Genomic DNA, 22,905 nt, shown 5'->3' on the forward strand with positions numbered 1-22,905 from the left:
GTGAGAGCAGTCCGCTGGTCACCTGGGTACATCCAGCAGCAGCCACCGCGACCCGGTGTTTGCACGCACACACACGCGCACGCACACACACACACAAGCGTGCAGACAGGTCCGGTCAAAATGGTGAAGAGGAAAAGCCTGGACGAAAACGAACCGGAGTGCGGGAAAGGAATACCGTTCCCCATCCAGACCTTCCTGTGGAGGCAAACCAGGTTGGCAGACTGATAACAGGTGTTTGGCGTTGGTGTGTGTGTGTGTGTGTGCATGTGCGTGTGTGTGTGTCGGGGATAACCGCGGAAAACCCTGCGTTTTCCACGCGTCGCCTTGCCTCTTTTCGTGTCCACCTGCGCTGACAGGGAAGCTCTGTGTATTTGTGTGTGTGAGTGTGTGTGTGTGTGTGTGTGACAGCCCGTTGCTCTCATTCAGGGCTGTCAATGACGGGGGGGGGGGGGGTCTGCGTGTTGTCGGCAGTGCGTTCACTGAGCTCTGAATGGGGACGCATGTACATGGCATGATGTCACACCTGTAAAGCGAATTACCATAAAAATTGGGACACAGAAACCGGCGGGGTTGAGGCGCAGCTGCAATGAAGTGATCCGCACTGTCTGCATATTGTTCGGCATCTCATTCTGTTTAATCTGCTCAAAGCGCCTGTTTGTGAAATCTCAGGTTTTCACTGTATCTTATATTTTCAGTGCATTTTTGCGGCCAAAGTTGGGCAAACAGTATGAAGCTTCGTGTGTGGTAAGTCCATTTAATACAGTCATGTGCACGATGAGGGGAAAATAATAGCTCTCTACTGAATAATCTGTTTTACCTCAATGCACCTGCAAATCAAGTGCGCTCTTCATTTTGCATTTAGCAAATTAGTTTTTCCCCTTGCTTCCTCCGATTACCCAGGAGCCAGACCTTCGAAAAGCCATACCCATAATGACGCCTTTCCAGATCCCCTCCGATCTAAACAGAGCTGCCAGTGTCTCCCACGGGCATTGCCTCGCTGGAGGGCATGGCAGACATTTAAAAAGTCAAAGAAAGAGGCTTTAGTTGCTGGCTGATGTCTGCTCTCTGCTTGTCTCTGGCTGCCTCTCCAGTCCTTTGAGCGGGTACTGGTGGAGAATAAGCTCCACGGGCTGTCACCGGCCCTGTCGGAGGCGATCCAGAGCATCTCCCGCTGGGAGCTGGTCCAGGCGGCCCTGCCTCATGTCCTCCACTGCACCTCCATCCTGCTCTCCAACAGAAACAAACTGGGTGAGGACAAACATTAGCGCCGCTCCGGGCAAACTGTTCTTTCATTTAGGCTCTCGTTAAGTTAAGGACCCCTGACTTTACATCACTGCACATTTGAATCAGCGATGACAATTTATTGTTTCGTCCTACCCGAATGTGCCTTCCGCCCGCTTTGCCTGCTTTTCGTCTCTGACCGAAATGCCGCCGCAATCCAATGTTTAAAAAACTGAATATTGAAAGGGACATCATACAGGGTGACTGTCAGTGATTGAGGTAATTATAACTGTTAAATGATTAAAAACTGAACGCATGTGGATTTGCCGTGTGGTGCATAAGCGCACAAATGAGATACTTAAACTACTTGGATCTGCAGGTTACATCTCTGTGGGTCTTTTCTTTTAACAGTCAGGGGTCACAAAAACAAAATAATGACCAAGCTTATTTAAATTCTTATCTTCACATCTGTAAAAAATTTTCCAAAGAGGGAAAGAATGACTAGTAGAGATAAAATGAGCATTGACAATCAGAAAAAAAAAAAAATCTTCAATCCTGAGTGCTGATTTTCTTTTCACTGATTGCTCACATTAATGCAACATTAATCTTGATTCTGATGTTGTTGTTCTACTTCATTAATAAAGTTTTTTTTTTCACCGCTGCCCTGTCAATGTAAAGCTCCAGGATCCGATCTGCAGCAAAGTCATGTCCCTCCTAAGTCCTTGTCTGAACTCAGAAAAAAGACCACAAATGGAATTGTCGTTGAGCTATACTCAAGTCCAAAATGAAGAAATGTTAATATTCTGATCTGATATCAAGGAGCTCCTTTTTGATTATCTCACATACCAGATAAAAAACACCAATCAACAGATTTCGCTTTTGGTTTACCTGTTAGAAAGTCCTGCTAATCTTAAAATAATTCCTTCTGATTTTATGCTCTTTTGATTTGTAAGTAACTATTTGCTTAAAGAAAAAGACCCTTCACTTTCTAGACTTCAACAATCCTCAGAAATCCAAAAAAGTCCTCTGCTGGAAAAAAAAAATCCGGTTAAGACCGTCCATCACCCCATTAAATTGCAATCACCTTTACTTGACCTTTGGCCCCTGACAGGCCACCAGGATAAGTTGGGCGTTGCCGAGACCAAGCTGCTCCACACCCTGCACTGGATGCTCCTGGAAGCTGCCCAGGAATGCAACCACGAGCCCAGCCTTGGCCACAGTTGGTCAGCGGGCAGCAGCAGTAGTGCCTTCCTCCAGCCTGTTGGGAATCAGGGTTCGTCCCCGGGAGCCCCCGGTTCCTGCTCCGGCTCAGCCTTAGGAGGATCCGGGCCCCAGCACAGTGGCTCTCTGCTGGAAGAGGATGAAAACACTCGCACCAAGCTATATAACAAAAGCATGGCCACCGTGGAGCTGTTTGTGTTCCTGTTTGCTCCACTCATTCACCGCATAAAGGTCTATACACAAATGTATTCCATTATTTAAGCATAAAATCAAATAAGAAAATCTAATAATTTCCCGCAAAATGTCTGTGGCCTCTACCACATATGTTGACTGATTCTGAGTAACTCAATTGTTTTTAACATAATAAGCATTATAAACCTTTATTTAACTTGTTCCACAATGATATTGTTGCTCTAGCAGCGGCCCAGATCATACCCTCAAGCACACACACACACACACACACAAACACACACACACTCACTCAGTGTCACCCTCCATCTATTGATCTCTGAGGACAAACAGATACTAGAGTCAGCTTACAGCACTCCGGGGATCGCTTTGTTTCCCAGCTGAACAATGAAGCCTGAGAAATTGTAAATCATGTTGTATCAGTGCCCTATGAAGAACATAATAGATTGACTTCACATCTACCGGTGTACCAAATTCACCTTTTTAAACTAGATGAAGGGTGCCCGGTGTCTTTCACTAATTGCGTGGCACAATTAAATTGGATAGTTGCATTTTTTGACACCAAGAAGCAATGAATAGCAATAATTTACTTAATCTGTACTCACTGAACTGATAACATAAAATATAAATAAAATGTGTTCAATTTCAATTCAGACTGACAGCTCAAAAAAAATGGATTTCTCAAAAAGGAACTGCTGCACTTTGAAATAACCGCAGCAACATGTGGCCTACTTACAGCAAATGTTGGCATTTTGCATGATTAAGTTAAACCTTATCAAATCTAAAATAATCTTGTAATTCAGACAAATAGCCTTGGAGTAGACTGTTTGCTATCTATTTATTCATGGATGCCTTGCAATTTTCTGTCTTCTGTGTCTCTATTTATATTTATATTCATATTTATTTTACTTTCTTATTTTTTGACATAACCATTACGCTGCCGTTACAAAGGGAAGTTCCCCTATGGGGATCAATAAAGTTTAGCTTATCTTATGCCAATTACAATATGGATAAAACCCAAAATTCTGTATTGTATTATTCTTTTTTTTAACACCCAAGGCATCCTACCCGGTTGGAGACAGCAAGTGATCTAAATATTTGCAATGTATCTCAAGATATTTATTGGAAGAGATATAAAGGCATTGTATCAGTTAAATAAACAAAATACACTAGCTGTATTTGCACAAAAATCCACACATATATGTGTATATGTATATACCTATATGTATGGATATATATACATATACTTATATATATATATATGTATTTGTAATACATTGTAAATGACCGTTCAGTGTTAAAAAAAACAAACTAAAATCCTTTTTAAGTATCAAAATAACTGATCAAAACAAGGTTTAAAAACTTGCAGGAAATTATGTAACAATCACATTTAGCCAAAACTTTGTCAAACTAAATCATGAATATTTTACCCTCTGCATAGGAGTCTGACTTGACATTCCGCCTGGCCAGCGGCCTGGTGATCTGGCAGCCGATGTGGGAGCACCGACAGCCTGACATCCCCGCCTTTACCGCTCTCATCAAGCCTATCAGGAACATAGTGACGGGTGAACAGACAAACAACACCAGAAATCATATAAACACCTTTATTCCTTCATGCTCAGGACAACTGATTTGTCTCAACAGCGAAGAGGAACTCCCCGGTGAACAACCAGTGCAACCCATGTGGATCTGCAAACCTTGGCCCGATGGTAAGGGAATCTTTCTGGCCAGCAGCGTTGCTAAAACAAGCTCCAGTGATCCTGTGCTGATTGAATGTGTTCATGTAAGAGGCTTCTTCCCCTCCCTATTAGAGTGTTCTCCTGAGGGACGACAGGGGCTAATATTCATTAGCACAAGCCATTTGGGAGCATTACCGTGGTTAGATGGGGTCACAACAGAATACCAGTTCCAACCTGAGAGCCTTTAATCATGTCTGTCTGTGCGTTTTATCTTCTGGTCCATCTATCCGTCTCTCTGCACCTCCCACAGGGCTTCCAGGTGGTTTGTGAAGCCACACAATCAGATTCCTCCTCCCCTGTGGCTGAAGAGCAGAGCTGTCGCCGTGGTAACTCGGTGGAGAAAGGTGGCCCTTCCCAACAACCCCCGCAGGTTAAAGGCCCTTCCAAGAAAAAGTAAGCACAGTTTATCAAATTAGTACAGGAGGTTACGAAAAGGGATCATGTCCTTTCTTGCTTTCTGTTAATAGGTGGTGTTGACCAAACATGATGCACATTTTGGTTTCCTCCCATTATTTCCTTTGCACTTTTCATACCAATTACCACTATATGAAAACTAAAATTGCCCGAAAGAATTTCTGATCCGCCTACTTAAATATTTCAGAATGTAGCTCTTACAGGAAACAAAAGGCAGTGCAAACACAGTTAGCTGTTTTGTGTTGCCAGATAGATAGGTAGTCACTTCTCTGTGTTTCCAAGGATTTGAAGATGTGCAGCAATTTGTTTCTATGGAAGATGTATTTTTCTAACCCCTCCGATTTCAAATGCGTACCTTATTTACCAATAATTATTAGTATACAGAATTAAAACCTTGAAATGCAGTGGCTATATCTGTTGTTTCGTCACACATTTTGTTGTCTGGCCGAGTTTGTACATCTCCGTTCCATTCACATACACAGAGGCAACCATGTGTTGTTTACGTTTCATGTGCTCATAACATATTTTATTAATACGACTCTGCAGAGGGTGTCTCATGCAACATGACTGTGTGTTCATTTGATCTCATGAGAGTGAAATCAGGCAGAGAAAAACACATGTTCTGTTAGTGTAGTTTAAATATGACCTAAACATGCTTTTACATGATGAATAATGGAATTGACCAAAGATGCATTTGTGATTTAGTGCAGTACGTAAGTGCAGTCATCTTCATGTGACCCACGCTGACACTGAACTGGTGCCACTGTGTAGTAAATTGCTAAAAAATTTAGCCCCAAAGCGCTGTCTGTTCAACACACACTGAGCAGCAAAGCTTGCTGCAATAGCTAATGTATTTGAATGGCTCCTCCATCCTCTGCGTAATATGTCGCTCTAAGCAACCCTGTCTTCTTCCACACTCATACACCCCCGCATCACACACAACCTCGTCTTGTTTGAGTATTAGTAGACCCATCTGACATTTGCCCACATAACCAGGGTAATTATGCTGAAGTAATGTGATTCATGTCTGATGCTGGCAGTATCCCGGGTCTGGCATCACTCGGCTTGATTCTGGTCAGCCCTCGGCAAGTCTGGCATCCGTCAGTCCTCCCTGCCAGACTTGGGGCTCACTCTGTGTGCACTTTGGCACGGATGAGACATGTTTACTGGTTTGGTTTGCTGCATGTTTTGGTCCTAGCCTCATAGTGATGTTGGTGGGTGAAGGTTTCATTTAAAAAAAATTGTATGATCGATTCCAAAATTGATTTTACAAAAAAAAAAAAAAATCCATTTTCCTTCTTAATGCATTGCATTTCAGGTAGTTGGGCACTTCTGTGGTTTAAGCGCTCCTAAAAATCAAATGTAGTGAAGTATAAATAAGGATACAAACTAAATACACTTTCATGAACAGGTTATTGGAAACGACTGGTTGGAAAACACTCAAGCACAAATAATCTTGTGCCCCAATAGTCTATGACATCCACGAGTTTAGACTCCTTAACCTCTTGCTGTCCTTTTTAACATTACGCAAATTTATTTTGCATTAAATGCTTTGCCTTTATACATTCTTTTTTTATCAGCAATGCTATAAAATCCTACAATGTCATGGTATTTTGGGGGGGATTATTCAAGATTGCTTGCTAAAAATAAACAACAAGATTAAAATGAATTGATTTAGAAGGATGCTGAGGAAACACAAATATCCGTATTTGTCATATTGCTTGTCATTCTTTCTTTTTTTAGAGATTTTGGTGGTGTTGTTTTGTAACCCTAAATTATGCGAAAAGAATGAGCTTTTTGACATGTCCTCATTTTGAATATGTGTGGGATGAGAGAAATCCAGCAATGCTTAAGAAGGCGTGTAAGGATTGATGGGCCGTCCCTCGTTCACTCAAAATCCTTTTGACAACAGAATAAGTTGCCTAACGCCTTGCATGATCCCCTCTGACAGCAAGCAACTAACTGCAATACAGAACCAGACCCCCTTACCCAAGCATGTCACATCCTCGCACACTCAAATACTGAAGGGTTTCTGAACATTCACATGGTAACACGAGAAGGCGGCATGGAACCCAGTTGTTCCTGTGCGAGCAGTTATCAGTGGCAGATCAATTGCTTTCTTTTTGTCGGGGATTTTAAGCCGCGGTGTGCTATTATACTAGATAGGAGGAAAGGGGACTTTTATTCTGGTATGGGATTTCGAGCTATTTGGGCTATTTGCGATTTTGATTATTCAGCTCGTCCACAGATTTTGTGTATCTTGTCAATCTAAATGTATATCAGCATGTTTTAATTTCTGCCCTTATTATATACGCAGTGCCTGCGCTGTAGCAGCCAGATAAAATAATTTCCACCGTGGGTTCCTGTGATTAATGCAGCTTACTCATCCCACGGCGCCGCATATTGTACCGCTCATAGTACTGCTGATGCGGAGGCAGTTTCCATGGCAACCACTGGCTGCTGCATCTTTCTGCGTGGAGTCGGGGGCTGGGCTGTAGTCTCTCGCCGGGACCCGGTGTGGCTGTCGTCACTGTTACCATGGCAACGGGACACAACAGCAGCGAGGAGAGTGTGTGTGTATGTGTGTGTTCTGGCAAGACATTGAAACATGATACAGCTTCCCTCAGCTGTCCGGTCTCAAAGTGATTCATGTTTATATCGACCATCTCTTCCTGCTCCATTCATTACTCCGGCTTAGATTAAATGCCCTCCTCTGTCTGTCTCTCCCTCTCACAGTATCAATATGTTTCTCCTCGGTGCGCAGCGCTCCAAATACTCTGCAGCTCTCCGACTGACCTTCATTCCAGCTTATTTATAGTGGACTCACGTAGGCCGAGGCTCCCTCTCTGCCTGCTGCTCAATGATGCTAAAGGGGGGCTCTGCCCTTGTTTACCATCTATCTTTGATGCATTTTAATGAAGCTGTGTGATAATAGGCTAATGTAACAAGAAAGGTCCCGACTAAGTGCAAATGTTATGTTTTATCATTGTTTGAAATACTCTTAAATGCATACAAGATAATGAGGATAACTCCGTATTAATTTCTGAATGTCAGGTCACCGTTCATCAAAATTTCCCCGTGGCTTACAGTGGCATTTGAGTCAGTTTCTGTAACACTTTTTTCAGTTCAAAATGTTTAAACAATTATCAGTGTGATTATGATAGGTGGAATGTGTCCCCTAGTTAGATTCTTGTAAACTGCTTCCCTCACTTATGTTTATCGAGAAGATGTCTAAGCATCTGAGCTTGAATAAAGATCAAGAATTGAGATTTGTAACTGTCATTGTGCAAGCATGGTGAAATTTTGCGATGAGAGCTCCTGGATCGGAGCATGTGCAGGTCTTTATAAAAATGAATAGACAAGTTATTTACATGGTGCATAGTTATATACATGATGTGGATGGTATGAAGAGTGATATGAATATAAATGAGTTTAATGTGCAGAAACCTTGTGCAAAGTATTGTCTCTGTTGGGGGAGGATGGGGTGCTTGTCAGCGGGGGGGCATTATATTAGTTTCTGGCTGGGTGTGTTGGGTCCAGGTGTGAATGTGAGTGCTCTGCCAGGGAATGGGGTACGGTAGCTTGCAAGGGGGGCAAGATTTGGGTGATGGGTTGCTTTTACAGCTCTGTGGGAAAAGCCATTTTTCAGCCAAGATGTGTGGGTATTGATTGTTCTGTACCGCTTTTCTGATGGGAGTGGCACAAACCGGCTGTTGCCCTGGTGGGTGAGATCAATTGCAATGTTCTTAGCCTTCTTCTGCACCCGGGTATTGTAGATAGAATCTAGATTTGGAAGAAGACAGTCCACAATACCCTGTGCTCAATGTTCCCTCTAATTTTTCATATGTCTGGGCATACAGACCACCTCCCTGAGCACACTGAGGACCACTTCATGATTACCGGTGTTAGAGTGACAGGACGGTAATCATTGAGGCGGGTGAAGGTTGATCTCTTCGCCACAGGCACAATTATTGTGGACTTGAGGAAGACAGAGGTCGTGGACAGTTGCAGGGACAGATTGAAGATAGCCAGAAAGACCACTGCCAGTTTTTTTTACTTCAGGGTCCGGCCTGACACCCCATCTGGTCCTGCGGCCCCATTGTTGTTGATCTTCCGCAAGGTAGAACTCACCTGATGCAGCTTCAGGACGAGGAAAATGTGGAGCTTCTCTGCAGCTTGATGAGTCAAAGCGAGCAAAGATGCCGTCCATCCACGGCTTTTGCTTGGGAAAGACAGTAATTGTCTTTGTGGGTAGGATGTTGTCGGTGCAGAAATGAACACAGGACAAGACAGCCGATGTGTGTTCCTGGAGATCGGCGCCCTCTTTGAATCGTCTGTGTGTTTGTTGACCGAGGCCTTGAAACCATCCTGTGCAATGATGAATGAGTTGCTGACCGTGGTGCTGAAGTACCTCTAAATCCCTCCGTATTCTATAAACCAGGGGTGCCCACCCTTTTTCGCCTTGTGAGCGGTCATTTCAAATGACCATGTGAAAATGATCTACCTCCAGTAAAAATGCTGAATAAATATTTATTTATATATGCACTGAGTATACTTAACACAATAAATGTTTGTGGATCTTGCATAACTGCATGAACCCTTATAAGAATAAGAACAACTTTACTTATTCCGAAGGAAATTGTTGTGCCAGAGTTACAAGATAAATAAAATAATAATAAATAATAGTAGAAAATTGTTTAAACATTAAAAAAAGGGGAGAATATGAAATACAAATAAATTATAAGGTGTCTTAAGTACCAAGTGAAGACTATAAAGTGTCTTAAGGTCTTAAGTACCAAGTGAAAGATAAGGAGTGCACAAGAGTATGAAAATATACTGCACATGAAGCTGCTATGAAATGAAATATTGCACAGATGAACATATATACAGATAAATTATTACAATTTACAGTAAGTGTGTGAGATGGTTTTTTTTTTTTTTTTTTAAGGTTTAAGATTTTGAGATTCCCTGTGCCTGAAGGGAGAGGAATTAAAGATGGGAAGATAGCACACTACAACAGGGTACTTTTTCAGTAAATACCTTATTCTGATGACTTGAATAGAGTCAGCAGCATAGTTGAAGTTAGTTGTGAGAAAAATGACTGCTATCCTGACAGCTGAGATTTTAGTTCCTTCATCTTTCCCCTTCTCGGCTCTCTTTTCGGAGGGAATACGGTGTCGTAGTTTTTATGAACAGTCTGAAAATGCCGCTCCACATTTCCCATTTTTGGTATAGCAATGGCAGACGAGGAAAACACACTTTGAAAAAGATTTAGTCTTTTTACTTGGTCCAGCTCCCCACTCATTTTTATACCCATAAGTTTAGAAGACATAAATTGGAGGCTAACCCGCTAGCTTTCTAGAGCGCGCCATTATGTGCACATGTGCAGTGACGCCTGTGTTAGAAAAGTTGAGATTGGACAGACCGACTGTCAGTCAAGTGACAAATTTCATATTGAGTAGGATTGGCTGACGTCTACGCTTTAATGCCATGCACACTAGCTTTGTGATCGACCGGTAGATCGCGATCGACGTATTGGGCACAACTGCTATAAACTGTATTATTCAGTCAAACCAAAATCTTAGTTTCCAAACTCTAAACTTAAATGCCCAACCAACTGTATCAGTATTGACAGTTTTATTAAACCGTGTACCAAGGGTTCACGGATATGCATTCTTACCACTGAAAAGCAATATTTTCCTCAGTCAGGAGTGTTTACTTAAATAATGAAGTTCCTCACCACTTCAAAAATCCAGATATTTTGAAGTAATGCCATATGAGCTGTACTCTCAGAGTTTGTAACTCTACTGACACACAAATAGGCTGCCAGCAAATGACAAAAATGTCCACGAGAAATCCTGTGCAGGTAGTTTTTGCCATAAATAGGGAAAGATATGGTTAAACAACATTGCAAGTAATTTGAAAAGCTAGGCATTTGTTGCCCCGAACGCAGTTTTGATGTTTTTCCCCAGTGTCGAATGATGGACACAGGGGTTTTATCACTGAGTATGGTTGTTGGCTATAAAAGTATAAGCTCTTGTGGGGTTCCTATATAGCATGAATTGGTGTAAATTACACACAATCTGCCCTTCTTTCCTTTCAGGACATCAGCCCCTGCTGGCTTGCCAACCCCATCCCAACAAGCTCGCTACGCCACCTACTTTGATGTGGCAGTTCTGCGCTGCCTTCTGCAGCCTCACTGGACAGAGGAAGGTGTGCACTGGGCCCTGATGTATTACCTTCAGCGTCTGAGGCAGATTCTTGAAGAGAGACCTGAACGTACCCCAGAGCCTCTGATCACTGCTCTGCCACGCCCACGCAGCAGCTCCATGGTGGCTGCCACTCCCTCACTGGTCAACACACATAAAACCCAGGTATCAATCACTTGAATCGCTGTCAAATCTTATTCTGGCAACATTGCTTGGTTTCTGTCCGATTCGTGAAATCTGTCATCCAAGAGGCTTTAGAACTGGAAAAAGCTCTTGGATGAGAGAGATGCCTTTAAGGAAGGAAATTATGTCCAGTTGCTACAATAAGATTTTACAATGATTGACCACAAGTTTGGACTTAGAACCTTCGCACAGGATGAAGATTTGTATCATGAATTAAAATGCTGATCATTATCTTTTTACATCCTTTGTAGGATATGAGTTTGAAATGCAATGAAGCAGGTAAATCGCTTAGTACGGAGACATTTGCAAAGGTGTCCATGACCAACCTACGTCGGCAGGCAGTCCCTGACCTTTCCTCTGATTTGGGCATGAACATCTTCAAAAAGGTAATTTTTCTGACATTTTACCTACTCTTTATCAAGATTAATGCCCGTGAAGGATTTGGATTGTGATTCTTACAGGGTAGCGCTGCTTTACCATCTGTTTCAGTTTAAAAACCGGCGCGAGGATCGGGAGAGGAAGGGCTCCATCCCCTTTCACCACACGGGGAAGAAGCGCCAGCGCCGTATGGGTGTTCCTTTCCTGCTGCACGAGGACCATCTGGATGTCTCACCCACCCGCAGCACCTTTTCTTTTGGAAGCTTCTCTGGCTTGGGTGATGATCGGCGGGCGATGGACCGCGGGGGATGGCAGGCCACCATCATGGGTAGGCATAATGCTCTGATAACGCTGTACCGAATATTTTGCATCACAGCTTTGTCTCCCTTAAGCTATTTGGTAGTGAGTCACAAAATTCTGTCTGGATCTGGTGTTCAGCTAGTGAGTTATGTCAGTTCATTAACTTCTCATTTGCTCTCTAAAGGATGTGTGAATGAACTTTGCCAAAGGCACATAGGAGTTCTTTAATGTTACTATACATTACATTATATTACAGTCATTTAGCAGACGCTTTTATCCAAAGCGACTTACAAAATTGCAATTCAATAACCGAAGATCCAAAGTACCAGTAGTCATTATTCAGAAGTCACCACTCTACCAAATAGCCATCTCAAAACCATATACAGTACATACATACATTCATTTCTTTTTTTTTTTTTTTTTTTTTTTTTTTTTTTATAACATTATTAGCCAAAGTATGGTAAGTAACAATATAAGACCTCCATTCCTCAAACCAACTGATTTCTGTGCTGTGATGGATTTAGAGAAGGAGTAACCAAGTATAGACACAATTCCCCTCTGAGACGCATATCAATTCATGTGTTTTGACCTATGTGTTTGATTCATAATAACATCATTTTCTTTTTGCACTTTATTTCAGGTAAATTCACTCGGAGGGGCAGCACAGACACGGCCACTGATGCAGACAGCCTGAGCGCTAAACACTCGCACTCCCATCACTCTCTGCTCAGGGATATGCCGGACCACTCCAACAGCCACAGTGACAACACTGTCAAAGAGGGTAAGCTAGAGGCAGATATTAATCTGCCGTTATATGAATCAGTATTGATACCGCAGATATTTGATAGCGAAGAACATACAGAAAGCTCCATTGTACCTATTATTTAGAAAACACATGCCTTTTATCAAAAACTTTCCATATTATGTACAAAAGTAAAACTTGTCATATGTATTCAAGATATTTTTCATGTATAATTCTTCATTCAATTTTATAAGTTATATAAAGAATAAGATAAGAATAAGAATAAGAACAACTTTATTAATCCCGAAGGAAATTGCAGTGCCAGATTTACAGAAAATATAACAGTAATAAATAATAAAAGAAAGGCAGAATTAGAAATAAAAATAAACTATAAACTATAAAGTGTTTCAGTAAATGACAAACAAGTAAAATATTACATCGAAAATAACATGGCATGCTTATTATGTCACATATACTATATTATCTTGATTGTGATAACTAGCTTGAAAAGATTTTCAAGACATGTTTTCCATAGTGGTGAAATTGGAGGTTTTTCACATTTGAGAAATTTGTAAGATCAATTTTCTTAGTTTAGTTTGAATGACTAATCAGAGTATATCCTCCATATCTTCTTATATAGACTGGGGTCAATTACAGTGTCTTGTTGCTGGAATGTTGATAAAAGAGTCAAAAATAATTTGAAAACCAAATAACAGGGTAGTGAGCGGGTAATTCATGTACTCAAACATGATCCAACAAACTAACTGATGTGAATAACCAGTCACTTTTGTTTATGTTTATTTAGATTGTGTTTAGCATTACTTAGACAAGTATCTATTTTTTTAATACAAGTATGAATCACTTGACAACAGAGTCAATATGTGTATAAATCTCCCAGTCTTAAAAACAGCTCCATCTTTTTATAAATAAGAATATGAATACCTAATAAAAGGGGCATATTTTAAAATAATCAAATTGTCAACCTTTAACGCTAATATCGGAAGCACTGGCTGGATCCCCCGAAGCTGCTGAGCAGAAAACCAATGGATGGGGACGATGTAACACTGAAATTTACATACAAATAACAATGCAGACTGTAGACTGTTGCATCAGATTTAATCGGGTTAACCAGGAACAGATTTAATTATGGTGCACTGGATTCTGACATGATTGATAATTTAGCAAAGTGGATGACGAATCATTACAGTAATGTGCAGACAAAACCAGAATAAGTTATTGGAAAAAAAAATCTGTCAAAGGTGCATTTTTTCAACCTGTTTGCAAGATTCGGAACAACATGATCCTCATGTCCGTGCAAAACCTGAGTTTAATCAGCACTCAAAGTCTACAAAGCAAACTATATGGATTGGCTACCTTAATTTGCCACTTGATAGATCCTCATATATATATATATATATATATATATTTAACACTGATAATACTGATAATATAGTTATTGTAGGAATGTTATTTCACAAGATCTAAGCAAAATGTTCTCCATGATACCTTCCATTCTAGCGTGGTCATGAAAAATTAGATAGATAGGAGAATGATCTACAGAAGAAAAGCAATATGTAAATAAGGCCTATGGAAATACATAGCAGCCAATAAATACAAGCTTGCCTTCATGGTTACTCAATATTAAAATAGATGACCACCATTATTTCAAAGGTAACTACACTTCTTCTGCTGCCAACAGTTCGATCTCAGATCTCCACCATCACCATGGCAGCTTTCAATACAACGGTGGCGTCTTTCAACGTGGGATATGCAGACTTTTTCACGGAGCACATGAAGAAGCTGTGCAACCCCGTCACTGTGCCTGAGATCCCTGTCGAGCCTCTTACGTGCGCTAACCTGCCGCGCAGCCTCACCGACTCCTGCATCAACTACTCGTGTCTGGAGGAAGGCGAGAACATTGAGGGCACTAACAACTTTGTGCTCAAGAACGGCATGTTGGACCTCACTGTGAGTGATTCATTGATATGAAATCTATACCAGGGGGCAGTGACTATTAGCATATTATCAAGGTAGTTTTTGTCTGCATATATAAATTTTTCCTGGAAAAAAAATAGTTTTCACTCACGTGCAAAAAGGTTTCTTGCAAAACCATAAGAAACATAAAGTGATATAATATCTTTGAATTATGGGGAGAATAAATCAACTGTAGGACAAAATGGTGTTTTGACAGAATGAAATTTATCAAATTCCAGATTTTCAATAACATCATTAGCTCTAATTGTCTTTTTCTCAATATTTTTTTGCCAATTTCATATTTTGTCATGGAAATCTGTACTTTTTTTTTTTAGGATTGCCTCCAGAGTAAATAAGTAAGCTCTTCCACTTTCTACCTGTCTCTCTGTCATATTCCTTGCCCTGGAATATCAGGCGGTCCTGCGCGCTCTGTACGCTGTCCTCAGCCATGACATCAGCTCGCGGATCTGCGACACCGCACTCAACATCATCGACTGCCTGCTGCAGCTGGGCGTGGTGCCCGGCATGGGCAAGAAGCTGTCCAAGCCAGATAACAAGGAGAACGAAGAGGCACGAGCCAAAGACCCGGCCGGGCAAGGACTGGCTGGAGGTGCCCAGGCAGGAGGGTCTGTCCCGGGGGCTGGAGCAGGTGGAGATGGAGGGGGAGGAGGGGGGAGCGGCGGAGGAAGCGGACAGGGGAGTAAAGACGACGTTAAGAATAACAAAGATGATAATAAAAAGGTCGGTTCGTATTATACGTGAGTGGGTCTCACTATATATCTGATTTACTTCCTTTGATTTTGTTTGATTTCTGATGATTATTTATGTGGATAACCTCACAGGAAGAGGCCGCCGGCCTCAGCACCCACCGACTGGCACTAACTATGTTGATAAAGATAGTTAAGTCTCTGGGCTGTGCCTACGGCTGTGGTGAGGGACACCGCGGATTGTCAGGAGATCGCCTGAGGATGCAGGTCAGACACCTCCCTACATTAGATGTTGGCACTGCAAGTGTGGCGGTCTTTATTCATTTTCTACAATGTTCTAACTTTACCCATCACATGTAGTTAAAGATTTATAATGGCAAGCAAAGTAATTTTTGTTTGGCGCAGATTTAAAAGCACTCTTATGTCAACTAACGACGTTCAAAGAAAGGAGCTAACTGAAGAGAAACCACTCTGTTAAGCAAAGAAGTAGCTGTGTGACCCCAGTTTATATCTTATCACAGTTAAAATTCAAATGTCACGGTTCTTCCTCTCTCCGTCCTCTTTCCAATCAGGCCCAGAACTGCTTAACCAACCTTTACCAACTGGACAAGCTGCAGTTTCGCCAGACAATGCGCGAGTATGTCAACAAAGACTCCCTCAATAACATAGTGGACTTCCTGCATGCACTGCTGGGCTTCTGCATGGAGCCCATAACCGACAGTAAGTGTGTGTGTGTGTGTGTGTGTGTGTGTGTGTGTGTGTGTGTGTGTGTGTGTGTGTGTGTGTGTTGCGCATATGTGCAAGTGTGGGTGTGTGGGAATGCGTGTAGATCCTGTTAAACTTAATTTATAAATGTGCATACTTGAGATGCTTAGAGGGCATTTCAGAACGGCAAATTATCATTATGTTCAGAGCTCCTGAATTTCATTTGGTATTTTGATTTGATTTTTTGAAGGTTGAGGCAATCCGCCAAGAAAACGGCAGAAAGGATAAGAAGATGATTTTCATTCTAATATAAGAGATTATTATAATCAAAAAAATCTTTGCATTACGCAGTTTGTAAAGGGAAAATAAGCGGAGTTTGAGGGGCCCTGTACTCTTTATTCTTTTTTCTTTTTTTTTTTTTTCCTACAATTTTCGCCAATCTGTGTTTTCACTGTTACATTTTGGGGCACAATGGTATGGTATGTTTTACAAAGGTTGGTCACCCTAGAAGAAACAGAGCATCTTTTTGCATCTGAATATGTAAGTTGGCCTCTATAATCCCCCATTACACACAAATCCCAGTCAATTAGAAGGAAAAGCAGATCTAATTAAAGATTAGGGTTGCCTTTTCATGGATTTCTGTGCCACAAAAATCCACCATATAGGAGAACGGGACCTGATAACTAAGCTGGAGAGATCATTGTTGGTTTAACAGCAACCACTCCTAACAATTCATAATCTTGCTGTTTCATCAGTTAAACATCCTTGGTGTATTATTTGGCACTAAAAAGGCATATCTTTTATTAATGACATTTATTTTGCAGCAAATGCTTTGATTTGACTTCAGTGGTGAGACAATTACTGTAACTCAACAGTGAGATCAGCCATTTCATTGTATAATGTCTGGTTTGCAGTGAATAACTACAAGCGCTAACCTGATGTCACTACACAGAGGCAAGTGCTGCAGATTGCTTCGATGCAGATCAGCCCAGGTTGCAAATATCAAATAACACATATTCCCCATGTCAATAAAATCTCTTACATATGCTACATGTAACATTGAAAACACACTAATGCAAAACTAATATTGATCGGCATGTTGTATGAAACAAGTGCAATATCTATTTTATATTTTTATCAGTTTTTTTTTTTATCAGTTGTTTCCTTTCATACTCATTTTTGCTGGGAGGGACTAAAGAATAATATTTCCAAGCTTTTACTTTAAAAATAAAGTGAAGCTTGGATGCACATTGTGAGATATTATCCCCTCCTTTCTGCAACATTGACTGCATTATTGTATCCTCTTAAAACAATATTTGGAAATAGGACAGGTTAGCTTGTCTCAAGTGTTTCATGCAGCTTCTTTTTGCTGTTAATTAATTAATATGGTGTTCCATCCACCCAGAACAGAAATTGCAAATGCCTTTTAAGATGTTGCTAGAACCCCAGGTGAGTTTCATCTAGAAATCTTATTTTATCCAAATCCTCAAACCCTACAATGTGTGAGGAATCAAGATGTGACCGGGTTATGTGTACTTTTTTTTTTTTTTTTTAACCTATAATATCCCCAGGTTAACCTCCACGGTATGACTTCTTGTCCCATTTTTACATTGTCTAGTATATCAGATCACATAAATGAGAAACTCAGGTCAGGTTTGGTCTTAGTGGCCCCAAAAGAGGTTTTAGTCCATGTTGAGAGTCTTGGGGTGGCAGAGGTCTTATCGACAGGGCACCCTGAAATAGTCGTTCACAGCCCCAGACTCAAAAATTCAATGGATGTTACATTTAAGAATAAACATATCTACTTATTCCTCAGTGTGGTTATCGAAGTGTAATTGTACAACTGTCTCCCTCAGCTCTTTGACTTTGCATTCTTGCACTATCTCTGTTTATATATCTGTTCTTCCCCTCCTCCTTCAACTCCGTCTTGCTTGTCCATGTCCCTTTTTGTCCAACTTTCCTTGCACCATCTTCCCACTTTCTTTCCGTCCGCCTCAACAAGCTGACTCCTACCTTCCTTATTCACTCATCCATTTTGTACACTTGCCAATCCAAAGCTTTGCCCATGACATCTCTTCTCAATCAGTAGATGTATTGCTTAACACTGAGGCACATTTACAGTACTTGCACTGAAGTATTTGGCCTAGAGCGAAAAAACAAAACAAAAAAAAAAACAGAAGCACATTTGGCAAGTTACTGAACTGATGAGTGTGTTTTAATTCTGAAAGTGTACAGGGCACCTTGTTAAGTTTTGAATTATCTATTCATTTATATCTTTATTTATTTTATTTTATTTTTATTTTTTTTATGTGAGTGGCGGTCTGTGTAAGTCAAGTTCACCTCTGGTTGGAGGTGGGGTGCCACGTCCTTTCTGACACCGCATACATGTTTGTGCTGGCCTGATGTCAATCAACTTTTGCCCCGCCTCTTTTCTCTTGCAGAGTACGGCAGTGCAGGTGAGAGGTCCAGGAGGGCGAAAAAAAGAAACATCGGTAGATACACATGATCAATAATTGATAACAATAATAGTATTAGATATAAAATGACCATTCTCACCTGATCAGACCCATCCCGAGGCACTGCTTCCATTGCTGAACCCTTCACTCTATCTGAAAGTGACAAAATTCGCCTGCAAATCCAAAATTCAGACGGATATTTTTTTCACACAGCCTCCATGCTTTTTGCATACAATAAGTACCATTTGACTGGACCAAGAGAATAACAACAATATGCTTTTAAAGCAGGCCTTAGTCACTTGCATGTATTCCTTATTCCCTGCCCAGAATCCCTTTCAGTTTGCTTCTACCCCATATGCTGTATGGACCCTTTTCCTTTGCCCCACCCGCTCCCCTTTCTCTACTTGTTGTACGGGCTCACCGTTTAATATTCAAAGCTGGTCAGCTGTCAATTATGTTCTCCCCTCGCCTCCTGAACCTCCCCCTGTGTGATCCGTGGTCTTTCCCGCCTCCTTGTTGCTTCCAGACAAGGCGGGCTTTGGAAACAACTTCACCACAGGGGACAGCAAGTCTGTGGCCCAGAATATGGAGGCGGTGGTGGTGGGCTGCATGTTCAAATCCCTCATCACCCGTTGTGCCTCAACCACACATGAGCTTCACAGCCCCGAAAACCTGGTGGGTGACATCGTCAGACCATCTGCCTCCCCCCCCCCCCAGTCTGTCTGTTCCCTCTGGCTGTTTATCTTATCCGGTTCAAAGATTCACCCAGTGCTTCATATTTGATTAAATGCCTTTCTAGGATGTTGGACTCGATTGATTTTGTCCATGTCAGTGTAATTGTGACTTACTAACTGGACATGAAGTTTACTTTCGTTGTCTGCAAAAAGGGCAATGAACACCTCCTATTGTGAAGATTCGTCCTTTCCACCAGTGGGTTGCACCGCCATTACAATCCATCAATGGTGTCTTGAAGCCAGAGGTTTTGGAGTTGGGTTAATATCGGGGAAAACTTACTTTTACTTATTTTTCAATGTATGTATTGTTAGACTCTTTTAGTCCTCACAAGGATCAAGGTATATCCTGATAACTCTTACCCCCAAACAGTGTTTTTGAAACAAATCTAATGGTCACCTTCACAAGCTGCTACTTCGGTATGATGAGTGTGGCCACAAAAAAGTTCCCTGCCAAGGACAGAACTTGCCGTCCTGATATAATCTTCCACAGGTTGCAGTGTCTTCCTTTGAAGAGCCAAAGCAAGGCGGTCACCCAGCTCAGGTCAACTCAGACATCTTTTCTTCCACTGTTGATAGGAGTTACTTTCCAGATTGGGTGACCTTTCATGAGAGAAAACAAGGATTGTCTGTACAATCTTGTCAGTGGCAGAGAACAGGTGTGTGTCGAATTACCACAGATGCAGTTAGTCATTCGGAAATCTGTAAATGTAAATGTACTGACCTCAGTCGGTGTATTTACTTATTGACCCAATATCTGTGGAGGTTCTCAGTCATCCAGGTTCGTTCTTGTCAGTTCAAGAGAACTGAAGAAGCCTCTCGGATGAGGGGTGAAACGTCTTCAAGTGAACAAATTTGAGTCCAGTTGCCACGGCAAGAAAATTTCGACAAGAATTCACCATGACAAGAGAGGACTGAGAACCACAACAGACATGAGGCCAATAAATATTTTCACAATGGCTCGGATGAGGGGTCAAATGTCTTCAAGTGTAGAATTTCAAGTCCAGTTGCCACGACAAGACCGTTTCAACAAGAATTATGGGCCCCATGTTGCCTCTTCAGACCCTGAGTCCTTTTGTCTATTTTGAATTCCCTACATTGTAGGTCAATGTACTGACAATATACTTTGCTGTGTCTGCTTTTTGTAGTAAACACAAACAATATTGCAACAAAGTGAGCCAATTCACTTTGCACCGGGCAAAGCACAAAAGAATCTGAGATAGAAGAGCTCATCAACTTAAATCATTTAAAAGTCTTCTTTCTAAAGTATATTAACATTGAGTAGCTTTATGTTAAATCAAGCAGTAATTATATTTAATGAGAAAATTACCATAATTCCTGTACTGTTGAGCGCACCCGAATATAAGCTGCACTGGCTAAAAATAAAAAATAAATATGTGTGCACATATATAGGCAGCGCTTGTTTATAAAGCGCTGGTGTCCACATTGTAACGGTGGATCTGAACAGTGCCTCCAACAAGGCTGATGAAAAAGATTTATAATAAATAGCACAAGAAAAAGTCAGCCTCAAAATTTCACAGTAATTTCATTGGTCCGATATGATGAGGCTAAATGTTTTGGCGACATGAAACTCGTCAGCCCCCCAAAAAATCCATAAATTAGCTCCATCATTGTTTAAGCTGCAGTGTGATTCAAAATAGTTTTTCGAAATTATATCATTATTGTACTGTAATAAGCTAATTATTGCATTTTAGGGGTTAATATACTTAATGTATTTAATTATGTAACTGTAGAAATGTATGTCTTCATTTGTTTGTCTTTGAATGAAGTCTTCCTTTTAGTCCACTATAATAATCCATTGCTGTATTTGAACTGAGTGCAAGTGCATCATGTTGGTTCAGCTCAGTGTTGCTATACGGGTCTATATGTTCTTAAAATTTTCCCAGTTGCCTAATCCATACATTTTTGCTTTTCTACGCAATTCTGTCATTACATCATGCTATAAGTCGATAAATAACCTCGCGATGTGACTTTAGAAACAAAAATGCCTCAGAGGCTAGTTTTGTTATTGTTTTAAGAGCAGCAAGGGGGCCGGTCTCTCTGTGAGGCCTCGAGGTTGGCATAACTAGTGTAAGTTGGCGGGAGATGACTCAGCTTTCAGGGCTTTATTATGGCACAGAATGCAAGGCCACCCACTCACAAGCTGGAAATGGAAATGACACAATCTATTGCAACAATGATGCATAAATGCATGTAAAAGCACACACACACACTATGCGTTTGCTGCAAATTAGTAGCCTCATACTACATCCAAGCTGCCAAATTTCCTTTCGCTTACTCCCTTGACTTGATCTTACACCATCCATGTTTTCTCACTCATTTTTCCCTGCCCTCCCTCACAGGGTCTGTACTGTGATATCCGCCAGTTGGTGCAGTTCATTAAGGAGGCCCATGGAAATGTATTTCGCAGAGTGGCACTGAGCGCGCTCCTGGACAGCGCTGAGAAGGTCACAGCCACCAAGAAGCCTGAGGAGAAAGAGGAGACTAAACAGCCTGGCCCAAGGAGGTACTGGCCTGTTTGTACTCAGAAATGGTCTAAATGACGTTAAAATTGGTCCGATTAATGTATGTTATAACACTATTTGTCAAGAGATTGATTTTTTTTTTTTTAAGTAAGACCCGATGCTGCTCCTCCTTTTATTGATACCTGGATGTGTCTCATCCACTCTTTAATCAGAGATGCTTCTCATCATGGCTTTTTATTTATTTATGTATATATGTATTTGTTGTCTGTCACATTTGCATCTGTTTTCTTGCACGAGTGATTGATTGGTGTCATTATGTTTTTTTTTCGGAACGATTCAGCTGCCAACAATTTAGTCTGGGGTGTATTATGTAGCATTAAGAAAGGGTCTTTCAGGGGAGAGTTTTGATTTCCAAAATTGTGTTGTCTTTTCTCTGATAAAGGGAAGAGTAGGACTGTATCTGTTAAGGAAGTTTTTCTGAATGGCTAATAGACCAAATTCTTGGCAAGGATTTTATTTAAGTGTGCCAGTAAAGGTGACATCATATAGAAACAAACATGTAGGTGGATTGTTGTCACCAGCTGCTTGAGAGTTTAAAACCTGCATATATCTGACTTTTCAATCTCTTTGTTGAGTTTCCCAAGAAATCAATGGAAAAAGTCTTAAAATTTCAAATACCTCTAAAAGAAAAAGTAATACTTTGTCAATTTTTTTATTGAGACACACTTTGAAATACTATTACCTTGGCCAGTTTTCCACACCTTTACCAAGTTCCATTAAAATCCACTCCATTATCATTGTGTGATTCTTTTAAATACCAAACACGTGCAACAGATGATAACGCTCACACACACACATAGCAACACACACACACATGGCAAACTAACTCTAAGCCAGGTATTGGTACCTTCTATACATATAACATCTATACATTTAGGACTGAATCGTTTGGTCAGAAAGGGGAATTTTTGTAGTTTGAGTAGTAAGGACCAATCACTTTCCAGCAATTTAAATAAAGGCAATTATTTCTACTTTGGGTTTTTGAAAAGCTCAGTGATTATAAGATGATACAATAACCCCCCGAGGGCCTCCAGAGAATTTTCTGCTTGCTTGTAAAGAAAGGTTAATCAGTTTGCGACAATATTCAAACTCCCCTTAGATATCAATAAATCATGCTACATACATAATCCTCAGTGCCCCAGACAGTGTTAAAAAGTCAACATATGATTTATGAGTTTTATCCAAGTTTC

At 41.0% G+C, this 22,905-nt stretch overlaps 1 protein-coding gene across 16 annotated transcripts in view; it reads left to right on the forward strand.

Moving 5' to 3' along the window:
• Positions 1 to 22,905, forward strand: part of unc80 (unc-80 homolog (C. elegans)) — a 60,960-nt gene continuing 38,055 nt past the window's right edge. For 11 of the 16 annotated variants that reach the window (XM_086148407.1, XM_086148409.1, XM_086148414.1 and 8 more), the window contains exons 1-18: positions 1 to 212; positions 696 to 744; positions 1,092 to 1,248; positions 2,333 to 2,673; positions 4,073 to 4,196; positions 4,276 to 4,340; positions 4,621 to 4,763; positions 10,888 to 11,158; positions 11,428 to 11,562; positions 11,666 to 11,882; positions 12,495 to 12,635; positions 14,296 to 14,564; positions 14,985 to 15,311; positions 15,413 to 15,544; positions 15,850 to 15,997; positions 18,424 to 18,474; positions 18,965 to 19,113; positions 21,533 to 21,696. In XM_086148407.1, coding sequence (XP_086004533.1) covers positions 121 to 212; positions 696 to 744; positions 1,092 to 1,248; positions 2,333 to 2,673; positions 4,073 to 4,196; positions 4,276 to 4,340; positions 4,621 to 4,763; positions 10,888 to 11,158; positions 11,428 to 11,562; positions 11,666 to 11,882; positions 12,495 to 12,635; positions 14,296 to 14,564; positions 14,985 to 15,311; positions 15,413 to 15,544; positions 15,850 to 15,997; positions 18,424 to 18,474; positions 18,965 to 19,113; positions 21,533 to 21,696 — 2,975 coding nt within the window. In that variant the 5' untranslated portion in view covers positions 1 to 120. The remainder of the gene's footprint in view (positions 213 to 695; positions 745 to 1,091; positions 1,249 to 2,332; positions 2,674 to 4,072; positions 4,197 to 4,275; positions 4,341 to 4,620; positions 4,764 to 10,887; positions 11,159 to 11,427; positions 11,563 to 11,665; positions 11,883 to 12,494; positions 12,636 to 14,295; positions 14,565 to 14,984; positions 15,312 to 15,412; positions 15,545 to 15,849; positions 15,998 to 18,423; positions 18,475 to 18,964; positions 19,114 to 21,532; positions 21,697 to 22,905) is intronic. The other 5 variants (XM_086148413.1, XM_086148418.1, XM_086148421.1 and 2 more) reach the window with 1 other exon arrangement.

Source organism: Fistularia commersonii, chromosome 6, assembly GCF_037954325.1.
Source record: "Fistularia commersonii isolate RoL2024-O1a breed Wild chromosome 6, RoL_Fcom_v1.0, whole genome shotgun sequence".
NCBI lineage: Eukaryota > Metazoa > Chordata > Actinopteri > Syngnathiformes > Fistulariidae > Fistularia > Fistularia commersonii.